This window comes from Coenobita brevimanus, chromosome 33 (assembly GCF_032717465.1).
Source record: "Coenobita brevimanus isolate Jiangsu-jjx chromosome 33, ASM3271746v2, whole genome shotgun sequence".
Classification (NCBI taxonomy): domain Eukaryota; kingdom Metazoa; phylum Arthropoda; class Malacostraca; order Decapoda; family Coenobitidae; genus Coenobita; species Coenobita brevimanus.
Window position 1 is genome coordinate 39,300,397 of NC_136986.1, and position 14,686 is coordinate 39,315,082.

At 42.3% G+C, this 14,686-nt stretch overlaps 1 protein-coding gene across 1 annotated transcript in view; it reads right to left on the reverse strand.

Moving 5' to 3' along the window:
• LOC145395731 (sorting nexin-14-like) overlaps window positions 1-6,839 on the reverse strand; it is a 49,864-nt gene extending 43,025 nt beyond the window's left edge. Inside the window, exons 1-4 of the mRNA XM_080269266.1 lie at window positions 6,733-6,839; window positions 3,291-3,359; window positions 390-591; window positions 39-170 (exon numbers count right to left, since the gene is read on the reverse strand). Of these exons, the coding sequence (XP_080125392.1) occupies window positions 39-170; window positions 390-591; window positions 3,291-3,359; window positions 6,733-6,839 (510 nt within the window). The remainder of the gene's footprint in view (window positions 1-38; window positions 171-389; window positions 592-3,290; window positions 3,360-6,732) is intronic.
• Between the last annotated feature and the right edge of the window lie 7,847 nt (window positions 6,840-14,686).

Consider the following 14,686-nt stretch of genomic DNA (forward strand, 5'->3'; position numbering starts at 1 on the left):
AAGGTTATATGTATCAGTAGAATTAAATGTGTTATTACCTTTGCCAGCTTAGTGGTGAGGGCCGCAACAGCATAGCGGATGATGTAGCGTATCTCATCAGCCAGCTGGTCATGAATAGACACCTCCCTGTACCAGCTGTATACATAGTGGTCCAGTGCAAGGTTCAACAGCTGGCAAAACACACACAACAAAATTAATCATATAATACTTCTTCATCATCATTATCAGCATCATCATACTGATATTCTTTTCCAATCTAAAGATGGGGTGAGGTAGGATTTACTGTAGAAACAAGCAAGAATGGAAAATTCAAAAACTGATACAGATATAGAGACAGCTAAACATTTACTGTACAGAGAGCTACAGTATAAATCCTTATATTTATTTACCTCCTCCAGGGCCTCATCAACACTCTGTGGTACGGAGCATGTGACGTGTGCATGTGTTGGCACCAACGTGGGGGCAGAGGGGTGTTGCCTCTGACACTGTTCACCTCCACACACCGAGCAGGACCGTGGGATCTCACCTTTGTTCTCAACACTCTCAGAACCGGTGAAAAGTGCAAGGAGGTTTGGGATTTGTTTACCATCACTGAAATACAAAGAATACCTACTTCACTGTGAAAGTTCTTCATTAAGCTCAACAGGGAAGTTCATCTGGTGGTGGCAAGAACATCAGGAGTCATTGTAATAAGTTATTGTGTGATGTAGCTTTCAGGTAGTGACCGAAAGTCTACAACCACCAACAGTGAAAGAAAAACACATGATCTTCAATCATATTTTACTCATTTCAGTAAGAAGCTGAAAAAAAGAGATGCCCATATACAGGCTCTGGAACAAGGTTGCCAGTAAACATCTGTTGATGCATATCATATCCAAGTTTTATTTTCATTATTTATAACAGATACTCTTGCAACCATATGATAACAATGCATTAATAGCTACTTTAAAACTAAATACTGTAGTCTAAGAAACTCATCCCCTTTCTGTGGTATATTCAGCTGCCAATGAATAACTACAGCTTTAAGAGGCTGGAATAACTCTACTCCCTTTACCTTAACCTGAACCAAATTTTTGTTCTTTTGCAGATTATTTCATATAGCTCATTCGAAGAAAAAGGCAATACAGTAAAAGTCCAATATTTCGTCATCCAAATCCCCGGTAAATCTGACATTTCGGCAGTTTTGAGAAATAGTCCCATTTACGAAAATCTCCGATCATTCGGCAGATTCACCGATTTTTTTCGTCAGTCTTGAAATTCTCCATGAGGCTCGCCAGCTAGCTACCCGCCTTTACCCGCCTTAGTGAGTGAGATAGTGAAAGTGATGGAACGAGTCTACCACTGCCATGAAGCTCAGAGGCTAGCTCTTTCTCCTATAGCATAAAGAGAGGACAAACATGTAGTGAGTCTAGCATGGGAAAGAGAATCTGTTTCGCCATTCTTCCGAGTTGTTGCCGTGCTGCTGCCGACTTCTCTTGATTCTTCTGTGTGCTTTGTGAACTTCGTACCGAAATACCTCTGAAATTACTATTCGAGTGTGCTGTAAGCACCGTAACATCGGACAGGAGCTTTGTAACACCTGAGTGGACCAGCCGTGTGTTGTGAACAGTATAAACATCTTCTGCGTGCTTTGAAAATGGCCTCCACGTGTGGAAAGTTAACTGGTGTTAGCAAGAAGCGTACACATAAGATGTTGACTATTGCTCGGAAAATTGAGCTGCTGAAAAAATTAGAGGCTGGCATGAGTAGGAAACAGATTATGGATGAGTTTAACGTAAGCTCCTCTGCTCCCTCCTCTCCATCACCAACAGCAGTCTCTGAACCTCAAGCTCTACTGCCGCAGCAACAGGGAGAAGAGTCCTTAGAGCCTGCTGCAGGACCCTCTACTGCTGGGGACTTCTTCCAGCAGTAGCAGACTCCAATCAACCCCTTCTATTGTACATATGTAAATAAGGAACCTACTATAAGTTTAGGTAAGTGCATGTGAACTTGTAGGCCTACTGTACCATTACATTTACATACAGTATGTTCACTAATTTCTTTATTTTTCATATTCATGTATAGTACTGTATTCATTACAGTATTGTACAGTATCAAACAGTATACAGTACTCTCTCCAAACACATTTGTAATGATGTGAGTAATGATGATAGTGTTCACTGAAACATATAAGGTACTGAGTGGGTAGGGTTTTCGATAATTCGGCAATTTTGATATTTCGGAACTTGCCTGGTCCCATAGATGCCGAAAATTCGGACCTCTACTGTACTACAACTCTACCATCTTTCCACAGAACATCTTTATGACTACCATCATATTCTAGTGTTAATCACTTGTTACAGCTCAGCAATAAAAATAGTGAGATCAATTTAAGGCCTCCCTACATGTCATCAAGTGGGTTGGTGGAGAGTTAGTGCCCCTTCCTGTAAAACAAATAACTCAGAGTCAAATGGCCATCCCTAATGGGATTATGGCATCAGGCAATAGATAGATAGATAGATAGAATTTAAGGCCAGGTTAAAGTAAAACAGGTATATTACTGTAGCTCTTAATTACTTTATAAATGCCAATGTAGTGACATGTGGAGGTGTATAGACACAGAAGGACTACTGGGCCATGGTAAAGGATGGTGAAGTCTATGCCCACACATTAAAAATAAATAAATATTAAATAAATAAAAAATCCAAAGAGCTTGTTTTTTCGATATGCTGTATATGACACCAGGCTAAAATAACCTCAATGCCGAAATGCAAACAACAGCAGGAAAAGCATGGTAGGTTCATGGTCATGGTATCAGGTATGGTATTACACACACACACACACACACACACACACACACACACACACACACACACACACACACACACACACACACAAACACACACACACACACACACACACACACACACACACACACACACACACACACACACACACACACACACACACACACACACACACACACACACACACACACACACACACACACACACACACACACACACACACACACACACACACACACACACACACACACACACACACACACACACACACACACACACACACACACACACACACACACACACACACACACACACACACACACACACACACACACACACACACACACACACACACACACACACACACACACACACACACACACACACACACACACACACACACACACACACACACACACACAAAAAAAAAAGTCTCAATACATTTTTATCTCCAGTAACCTCATATTCATTTCTCTACAGCAAGCCACCATAAACTGAACTCACCGGAAGATGATGTAGGGCAGAATAAGTCCACTAACGAGCGATGTCACCACCAACACGCCCACCAATACACTGTGGAAAAAAGGATGACTGTTTGATTATAGTCAGACTGCTGATTGTCACTGTATGAAGTTCTTAATGAGCCTAGTTATGAGGTATGAATTAATCTCTTTGGCCACCAGACAAACTGATCCTCCAATGGAACTACTGTGTACTTAGTCATCAACTGAACTGAGGGACAGGGATGTTTATCAACCAAGAGGAACCACACTACAGTTCCTCTGGTTACTGTAAATGATTGTCGTAAGTAACATTTTATTACATTTCAGGTTTTACTGTCATCAAATCCACAATAAACTGCTGACTCCAATTTTTTGAACTTTGAAAATCAAAGAAATTGAAAGCTGGATATCTAATCCAATACTTCAGTACAGAGTTTCTCAAAGCAAAGCAGGGCAGGATTTAGGCATAAAGTAAACGAGCCACATCGTAGGACCTTTCAGTCTGAAGGAGCCTGCCTCTCTCTTTCTCTCTCTCTTAGTTTTAATATAATTTATAAATAGGATTGACTCCATCAGACACGTTTATGTGAAGCTACAGAATGTGGTGAAAGTTTTTGGCATATCAGATAGAGCCAGGATTCTGGAGGCTTGAATGATGAATGAATGGAAGTATGGCCCATTGGATTGGGCAAACTTAGGCTGTCTGGACGATGCTATTCCTCACCCTGCCCTAGGGTGTGAAAGGAGGTCCAGATGATGATGATGATAAATAGGTAATGATCTAGGCTAATTTACTCTCTCACCACAGATTACTTATGCATCTTGGAGGCATTCTTGTCAAGTTCAGTTACTACACAGCCATATTCTCGGTTAACAGCTACCAAAATAGAGCATTCCAGCTTCCCACAGCTTAAGGCCTCATCATGTCTAAATCCAGCCCTGATGCGAGGAGATGCAAAAATTTGAAAAGGTGTGGGGAAAAGTGATAATCCAAGACAAATGAAAATGAAAAATTGGTGAAAACACATGATCTAAGCAATGAACATGAAAAGCTGGGGGGAAACTGAAAATCCAAGCCAAATATCTGCATAATGAAAATGAAAAAATGGAAAACTATACAAACCACACTTCCTCATCTGATAATGGAAACTAAGGAATACTAAAAATTCATTTAAAGTTTTACACAGTTTAAGATACTTTACTGAAAGCTTAAATAAGGATGATTACACAAGCCATACCTAACAAGACCTAACCTTACCGTGAAAGTAGCACCCTTCAAGAAAAACCCTGCCATTTTTCAGACCTAATCTTGGCACATTACATGACTTCTAGATTTCAACTGTGCCTCTCTCCATAAAACAACTAACTCAAAGGCAAATGACCATCCCTTATGGGATTACGGTGTCTGGTGATAGATAAAAGAGATTTCACTCAATCCTAAATAGCCTGCATTAACCTTTTTCTCTATCAGGGCATCCTTCTGTTTTGTTCCTGTCAGAAAAATGGTATCCAGCCTAAAGGAAGCTCCTGGGGTGGTGTCAGGAATGGCGCTATCTAACCTACCCAGTTCAAAAAAGCCTTGAATAGAGCTATCTGAATAAAAAATAAAATACAACACAAATCCACAAGCTGCAAGGGTATTAATTTCATTCCACAGTGATTTAACCTCGTATTATCCCCCCGGGAATTGATGGAGTGTGTGGTGAAATGCTGAAGTAAGGGGGTGAGATTGTTGTGGAGTGGATATGGAAGTTGTGTAGATTGGCTTGGGAAGAGGGAAGGGTTCCAGAGGACTGGAAATCAGGTATAATTGTTCCTTTATACAATGGAAAAGGGGAGAGAATGTGGTAACCATAGGGGTATTTGCCTTCTTAGTGTGATTGGAAAAATATATAGTAGAATACTTATTGATAGGGTTAGGCATATAACAGAAGAGCTAGTTGGAGAAGAACAAGGGGGATTTAGGAAGGGAAAAGGGTGTGTAGATCAGATATTTGTTCTAAGATGTTTAGTGGAGAAGTATCTAGAGAAGGGATAGAAAGTGTATGCTGCCTTCATGGACTTGGAGAAAGCATATGACTAGAGTAGAAAGGCAAGGTATATGGAAGGTATTAAGAATATATGGAGTGGATGGGAAATTGCTGAGTGCTGTGAAGAGTATATACGAGGGAGCCAGGACTACTGTGCAAGTGGATGGTGAGCTGAGTGAGTTCTTTGATCTAAATGTGGGACTGAAATAGGGTTGTGTGATGTCTCCATGGCTGTTTAATATATTCATAGATGGGGTTGTAAAGGAGGTGCAAGGTAGGGCAGTGGATGTGGGAGTGGCTCTAATGAATGAGGGTGAGATGTGGAGAATTCTGGTGTTGCTGTTTGCTGATGATACAGTATTGTTGAGTGAAGATGAATGGGAATTGCAAGGTTTGGTGAATGAATTTGGGAAAGTGTGTAGGAGGAGGAAACTGAAAGTTAATGTAAACAAAAGTAAAGTTATGGTGTTTGAGAGGAATGAAGTCACAGAGTATGCAGTGAGGTTGGATGATGAGGATATGTAGAATGTGAGTGCATTCAAGTACTTGGGTAGTGTGATGAGCAAGGATGGAACTTTGGGGGATGAAGTGCATGAAAGGGTACAGCAGGGAAGGAAGGTTGTTGGTTCACTGAAAGCAGTGATGAGAAATAGGGAGGTGAGTATGGAAGTTAAGAAGTCACTGCATGATAGTATTGTGATCCCTACCCTGACCTATGGAAGCGAGGCGTGGACCTTGCAAGAGGGGAACTAGTCAAGAGTGAGAGCAGTGGAAATGAGTTACTTGAGAGGAGCATGTGGAGTGACAGGCTGACGAATGAAGAAGTGAAGGAACGTTGTGGGGTGGATGTGGATGTGGTTGAGAAGATTAGGAGAAATACGCTGAGGTGGTTTGGACATGTGGAGAGAATGGAGAATGAAAGACTGACTAAGAGGGTGTATGTAGGTGAAGTGGTAGGAGGGAGAGGGAGGGGGAGACCAAGGATGAGGTGGAGGGATGGAGTTGAGAGGTATATGAGGGAGGGGGGAGTGAGTTGGTGGAAGGGCAGTCAAATGGTGGGTGACAGAGCGACTTGGAGGCGTTTTGTCCGCAGCCACCCTCTGCAGGATGAGGGCATCAGGCTATAGACAGATTGACAGATTTTCTCACCTATCATCAAAGCTCGCATTTCTCCCCCTTCCTTATAATCAAGTACAGTAATATCAGCTTAACATCGGTATAAAAACATTGTAAATTATGATGGCGTGGCTAAAGAAGTATAACATTTACGTTTGAAATATAAGAGGATTCATATACTTGCAAACCATTCCTAAAAAATTCCTTAGACGAGAAAAACTGACATGAATCATAGTGACAACTTTGGCCCGCCCACCCTTACTTAATTTTTCCATTTTTGTGCCACTTTATCCTTACCTGACAAGAGCCGAGACTATAATACTAAAGAAAGTGACGGTTGAGAAGATGATTAAGACATGTCGGTCTCGCAATAGGCCAGACAATTTGATGTTCTCGCCCTCCATCACTCAACATCATTAACTCATTCAGCTGACTGCAACAACGCACAGTCTTGATTATGGGATTTGGGTATATTTTCATTCTCCGTTTTCAAACCCAACTAATTTAACTATATCTGGATCTGTTATTGTACTAAAGATTATTAGATACGTAAGATTTCCTACAAAAAATTATCTAGAACGACGAATTCACAAGCCTAATTCTAAGATAGTTCCACTTAGTCACATTTAAGGTCGGTTACATCACGAGTTCAAGAGACTTGTCATGTGACGCCAGGAACCCATAATATCCGCTAGCATGTATAATTGTTTGTGGCCACCCCAAACGGGATTGAGGCGTCTGGCAATAGATAGATAGATAGATGTATAATTCGTGTATTCATGACACAACTCACTCAAAAAAAGGGGAGGGGGGTCAAACAAGAGTACCAGAACTTCATCCGTTTCTGAATACAAGCACTCTGTACGAATATTGTTGTAAAAGGTACAGTGCTAATACAACGAGAAGGTGGTGTGTCTTTCCATACACCTTCTTCAGCCAATACAGTTATATACAGCTTGTAACTGGACATTCGTGGGCCTTTTACAACAATAAATATTTCAGTTCAATTCAATATATGTATCAGGAAAAAAAAAAATGCAGGTACATGATTCGGCGTCGTAACTTGTGTTTTTGCAGGATCAACTAAAGATTTTGCATTCCCATTCCGTTTTCTTCCTGCGTAACTATATGGCCTTGACTTTCTCGTACCTAACATCCCATGAACAACGAGAAGCGTGTGAAGACTATACTGTACACCTTACTTGACCTTCTAGCGAGAAAACACAATTACAGTTACGACATCGGATTAACTGGATGAGTATTATTCGGTCCCGCTTGCTATAAAACAAAAATATAGTGCGGGCGGGAGTTCTGTATCATTATAACTCACAGTAGTTCTCGCCCGCACCCGCCCGCGTCCAGTAGGGCCACTTGTATGAGCTATAATGATGCAGAACTCCAACCCCCACCCGCCCGCGCCAGCCAGCATTTGGTATGGACGGACACTAAGACTAAGATACATGATGGCAGACGTGGGCATGACGGGAGATAGTCAAGGATGATGTATAGACAATGACGATATAACCTGACGTGACATCTTTTGTTACTAAGACTCATTAACCCTTTAAATCATTGTGTGTCTGTCTGTCTGTCTGTCTATCTCTCTATCTATCTACCCATCCATCCGTCCTCCTATCCATCTATTTATGTTTTTTTGTCTATCTAACCATCCATCCATCTATCTATCTATCTATGTATGTCCACCTGTCTATCTATCCATCCACGTCTACCTCTCCATCTATCTATCTATCCATCCATCCATCTATCAATCTATCCATCTATCCATCCATCTGTCTGCCTGTCTATCTATAGCCAGACGTCTTAATACCGTAAGGGGTGGTAACAAACAAATCGCCTCCATGGCACTGCGTCACTGTGTCTTCTACTATCAAATTGCCCTACCTTTTAACCCACATCCTCCCCTCATAAATTTCTCCAGGAAGGTAGGTAGGTAAGTAGAAAGGTATGGTAAGTAGGAAGGTATGGAAGCAGGAGGGTATGGTGGGTAAGTAGGAAGGTATGGTAAGTAGGAAGGTAGGTGGGTAAGTAGGAAGGTAGGCAGGTAAGTAGAAAGGTATGGTAAGTAGGAAGGTATGGAAGCAGGAAGGTATGGTAAGAAGGTATGGTGGGTAAGTAGGAGGGTAGGTAGGTAGGTAAGTAGGAAGGTAGGTGGGTAAATAGGAAGGTATGGTAAGTAGGAATGTATGGTAAGTAGGAAAGTATGGTGGGTAACCCGGAAGGTAGGCAGGTCAGTAGGAGGGTAGGTAGGTAGGTAGGTAAGTAGGAAGGTAGGTGGGTAATTAGGAAGGTATGGTAAGTAGGAGGGCATGGTTAGTAGGAATGTATGGTAAGTAGGGAGATAGGTAGGTAAGTAGGAAGGTATGGTAAGTAGGATTGTATGGAAGCAGGAAGGTATGGTAAGTAGGAGGGTAGGTAGGTACGGGGGAGAGGGTGTGTAGGTGGGAAGTCAATCTACCTACCGCTCAGTCGCTACTTGTCCGTCCGCACTTCCACACCCGTTGTCCACACCTGTCCAATAGTGTAATCATTCCACACCCACACCCACACCCTCACTCTCACCAACACCCACACCCAGCACCCACAACCACACTCACACCTCCAACCACACCCAGCACCCACAACCACACCCACCCACACGCCTCAATCATCCCTTCAGCCTGCGGACGTATATTCCATTTTCTTTGTAATATACGAACTATATTTTTCAACTCGGGACACTCATACTTTTTAACATTTTTATTTTTTTAGGGGCTACCGCAGACTATATATAACCCAAAAAGCTTTCAAAAATCACCCAAATTGTAATAAAAAGGAAAATAACAGGGAGGTTCAAAAATTACGCACGTTTTTTTTCGTGTTTTGTGGGCACGGCTGTCAGCGTCACCAGTGTTTACTATCTGTCTATTGTCAGGCGCCTTAATCCCATACGGGGTGGCCACAAACAAATCGCCTCCACGTCACCCTGTCCCCCGCCATATTTCACTGTCCTGCTCCCAGTTCGCTCCCCCCCCCCCTCTCTCATATACCTCTCCACTCCATCCCTCCATCTCATCTTAGGCCTTCCCCTCCCTCTCTCCCCCTCCACCTCACTCACATACACTCTCCTCGTCAGTCTCTCACTCTCCATCCTCTTCACATGGCCAAACCACCTCAATGTGTTCTACCAGTGTTTACCTTACCCCCATTTTCTATTTCTACAACCATTTTCCGTGTCCCGTAACCCCTTTCCAATACTTCTTTCACCTTACCTAGGCCCAGATTTTCGTCCCTTTGTAGCTTATTTCACGTACCTCAGTGGCAGAATAAGAATGTTGCAGCTCTACATCCTTTCCACAGCACTTCTTCGTGACTAGCATCATATTCTAGCAAAAAAAGAAAAAAAAATGTATTCTTATACAGGCCCGTAATTTCTGGGGGGGGGGGGCTATAGTCCCCCAATGTTTTCTGTATCTTAAATTGTCAAAACTTCAACTAGACTGAGGGATTATAAGCCTGAACCTGAAAATAAAAAGGAAGAAAAACTTGTAGTTTCGTTGAAAACTTAAATAATTCTACATGTGTTGATCGAATATTTCAAAATTTGATCCAAACTGATCATAAACTAAATCATAATAGTACTTAGATTTTGATTATTTAATGATTTCCAAAGAATAAAAGCAGGCCGGTATAATTAACCAAAATCCTACCACAGGCGTGAAGGAACAATCTTGATAAGGCTGCAGCGGACAAAAAATTAAACTTAAGTCACAGTCTGAGTTGGAAGTTCGAACTGGCAGAAAGTGAAGCCTTTTTATTTACACACCAAACTCCATCACGAAACATACGTGCCTCATTAAACATTAGCTTTTAGAAAGAATCAAACTGAAAAATATCGGATGGTCTGCAAACTCAAGCATTTCGATCTAATTTTAAGTTTGAATTACGGAGATATATACATTTAGTCTAGCCCCACAACACTTCGTTGAAAATTACGGGCCTGTTATAAATGAACATTCAAGATGGAGAGATGGCAATTTTAGGCCAAGTTAGAGTAAAAAGTTAGACTATGTAGCAGTTTTACATCTCTTCCAAAACACTTCTTCGTGACTAGCATCATATTCTGACTCTACATCCTTTCCAAAGCACTTCTTCGTGACTAGCATCATATTCTCGTTCTACATTCTTTCCAAAGCACTTCTTCGTGACTAGCATCATATTCTGGGTCTACATTCTCTCCAAAACACTTCTTCGTGACTAGCATCGTATTCTGGGTCTACATTCTCTCCAAAACACTTCTTCGTGACTAGCATCATAGTTAAGCGTTCATCTGCTGCTGACTCAGTGCAGAGGGTGTATGGATGGCAATTTTGGGCCAAGTTAAAATAAAAGGAGTAATTTCATGATCCATTTTCTCGTCAGGTAAGCTCACTAACACCTCTTCCTTAGCGACTTACTTTTTGATATGGCTTGTTAAAATTCTTTTGTACGTTATTCATGCACAGTATGGCGATATTGGAAAGACTGATATGGCTGGTTACAATTCTTTTTGGGTTGAAACAGGGATGTGTCATGTCTCCATGGTTGTTCAATCTGTACATGGATGGGGTAATAAAAGAGGTACAAGGTAGGGTAGTGGATGTTGGAGTGGCCCTGGTGAGAGAGGGTAGTGTTTGGAAACTCCCTGTACTGTCGTTTGCAGATGATACTGTGTTGTTATGTGAAGACGAAGGGGAGCTGCAAGGCTTGGTGGATGAGTTTGGAATAGTGTGTAAGAAACGGAATCTTAAGGTGAATGTAGGGAAGAGTAAAGTGATGGTCTTTGAGAGAGGTGAAGTCAGTGAATGTACGATGAGGTTGGATGGTGAGGAATTGGAAAATGTGAGTACGTTTAAGTACTTGAGTAGTGTGATAAGTAAGGATGGAGGTTTGGATAGTGAAGTGCTTGAAAGGGTACAACAAGGAAGAAAGGTTGCTGGTTCCTTGGAAGCAGTGATAAGAAACAGGGAAGTGAGCATGGAGGTGAAAAAGTTACTACATGACAGTATTGTGATACCAACTCTAACGTATGGAAGTGAAGCTTGGACGTTGTTGGAAGGACACAAGTCAAGAGTGAGAGCAGTGGAAATAAGTTATTTAAGAGGAGCCTGTGGAGTCACATGGAGAGACAGGCTTGCAAATGAGGATATAAAGGAGCGTTGTGGAGTGGATGTGGATGTGATACGAAGCGTTAAGAGAAACACACTGAGCTGGTTTGGCCATGTGGAGGGGATGGAGAGTGAGAGGCTGACGAGGAGAGTATATGTGAGTGAGGTGGAGGAGAAGAGGGAGAGGGGGAGGCCAAGGATGAGATGGAGGGATGGAGTGGAGAGGTATATGAGGGAGGGGCGTGTCAGCTGGGAACAGGGCAGTGAAATGGCGGGGGACAGGGCGACGTGGAGGCGATTTATTTGTGGCCATTCCGTATGGGATTAAGGCGTCTGGCAATAGATTGATAGGCGTTATTTATGAAGAGTATGGCGATACTGGAAAGACTGATATAAAGCAGAAGAGGACAGTAAAGTGTATAAAAAATAAATCGCTTAGGAAAAGGTGTTACGGGTCCGCACTCCACACTCGTACTCTGAGCCGTACCCGGAAAACACAAGATCGGATAGGGCAATATTCGGACCACCCTTTTGAGAGAGAGAGAGAGAGAGAGAGAGAGAGAGAGAGAGAGAGAGAGAGACGTATTTTATTTTCATCTGACCCCCTAACTCCTTAACACCTTTTCCTAAGCGATTTATTTTGCCTCTTACACCTTACTCTCCTTCGTGTTACATGCTCTTCATAAATAACGTACAAAAGGATATTAACCAGCCGTACCCAAAAATAAATCGCTGAGGAAGAGGTGTTTGGAAGCCTTGACTGACGAGGATGCAGAGTCTCCTTGATTACTAGTCAAATCAGGCCTCCATTCTGACTACTCCTGGCCACCACCTGAGCTAAAAGAGGTTACGGATTCTTGCCACGTGGATGTAAACAGATTATAGTGAGGAGGCTGAATATTTCTCTCTCTCTCTCTCTCTCTCTCTCTCTCTCTTTCTCTCTCTCTCTCTCTCTCTCTCTCTCTCTCTCTGTCACGCCCACACCAGCACACAGAGCCGTCCTCACAACACACAAATTTTTCAGTGAAGCGCCATTTCCGGACTACCTTGTATTCTGACTAGCACAGGAGGCTTCGTGGTAAATTCTCCTTAGCGATTTATTTTGCTTATCACACCCTAACAGCCTCCTTTATTTATAGCGTTTAAATATTGAAGTAAATATTCCTTTGTAATTTATGTGTTAAAATAGAAATAATACGTAAATGACCAGAACAAGTCGCAATGGAAGAGGTGTTACGAACTCTTAAGCCACTAAGACTACAGGTGTAATGACCAGAATAAATCGCTAAGCAAGGGATATTAAGAAATCTCAAACGGATTTAATAAAGAATAAATCGCTCAAGAAGAGGTGTTCAGGGACCTGCATAGAAAATGGGGTGTGTGTGTCCAAGCCTGCTGCTCCTTCACTCGTGTCTGCTAGTGTGGGTCAACTCAGGGATTGTGACAGGTTGGTAAATTTAAGTCTTTTTGTTATTTTCACTGCTTTTCTTCGTTATTTCACTACTATTACTACTACTGCTACTCTACTACCACCATTACTACTACTACTACCACCACCACTACTATTACTACTACTACTGCCAGTACTACTACCACTACCACCACCACCACCACCAACATCACCACTACTACCACTACCACCACCACACTACTACTACACCACTACCACCACCGCGACTACTACTACTACTACCGCCACCACCACCACTACTAATACTAATACTACTACTACCACCACCACCACCACCACCACCACTACTACTACTACTACAAGTCACATTACACCTTCAACCTTAATATATTGGTACCAAGAGAGGTATATTTGGTATGGTTGGCAGGTATGAGTGGTTATGTTCCTGTCCTGTTCTTCTATAGTGTGTTTATTCTTACCTGGCAAATTTGACTAGTAACCAAGGAGACTCAACCATAACACCCTTTCAGAATAATTCATGGCTAGGTTTAGTAAGACTGCAGGGTGATTTTGACTAGTAACCAAGGAGACCCAACGCCCCTCCAGAATAATTCATGGCTAGGTTTAGTAAGACTGCAGGGTGATTTTGACTAGTAACCAAGGAGACCCAACACCCTTCCAGAATAATTCATGGCTGGGTTTAGTAAGACTGGGTGGGTGATTTTGACTAGCAACCAAGGAGACTAAACCATAACACCCTTCCAGAATAATTCATGGCTAGGTTTACTAAGACTGGGTGGGTGATTTTGACTATAGTCGCGGCGCACGACTCTGAGGTTGTCGTTATTGTACTCTGGCAACCTACCATGCAAAAGTGCGTCCGATTTCGTATCATATTATACACGAATCATATTATTATGCAGGAATATATTATACACGAATATTATTATACACGAACATATTATACTCGAATCACATGCGTCTCTTTTATGCACGAGACCAGACGCACTTTTGAATGGTGAGTTGCCAGCGCACGATAATAACAACCTCAGATTCACGCACCGAGACTATAGTAACCAAGGAGACTCAACCATAACACCCTTTCAGGTTAATTCGTCAGACTGAAGGGTATTTTGACTAGTAACCAAGGAGACTCAACCATAACACCCTTTCAGATTAATTCGTCAGACTGAAGGGGTACTTTGACTAGTAACCAAGGTGCTCGTTCCTAGTTCCTAACTGGTACATTTATTTTGGGTATGGACTGATGGTTGACGTATGAAAGGGTATCAGAGTATACCTTGGTGGATAAGTGGTTTCAGTAAGAAAGTATATGTGTAGACTGGTATACTGGTAATTATCTATCTATCTATCTATTGTATAGCCCGACGCCCTAATCCCGCAAAGGGTGGCCACAGACAAAACGCCTCCAAGTCGCTCTGTCACCCACCATTTGACTGCCCTCCCACCAACTCATACACCCCCTCCCTCATATACCTCTCAACTCCATCCCTCCACCTCATCCTCGGTCTACCCCTCCCTCTCCCTCCCTCCACCTCACCTACTGTACATACACCCTCTTAGTCAATCTTTCATTCTCCATTCTCTCCACATGTCCAAACCACCTCAGTGTATTTCTCCTAATCTTCTCAACCACATCCACATCCACCCCACAGCGTTCCTTCACTTCTTCATT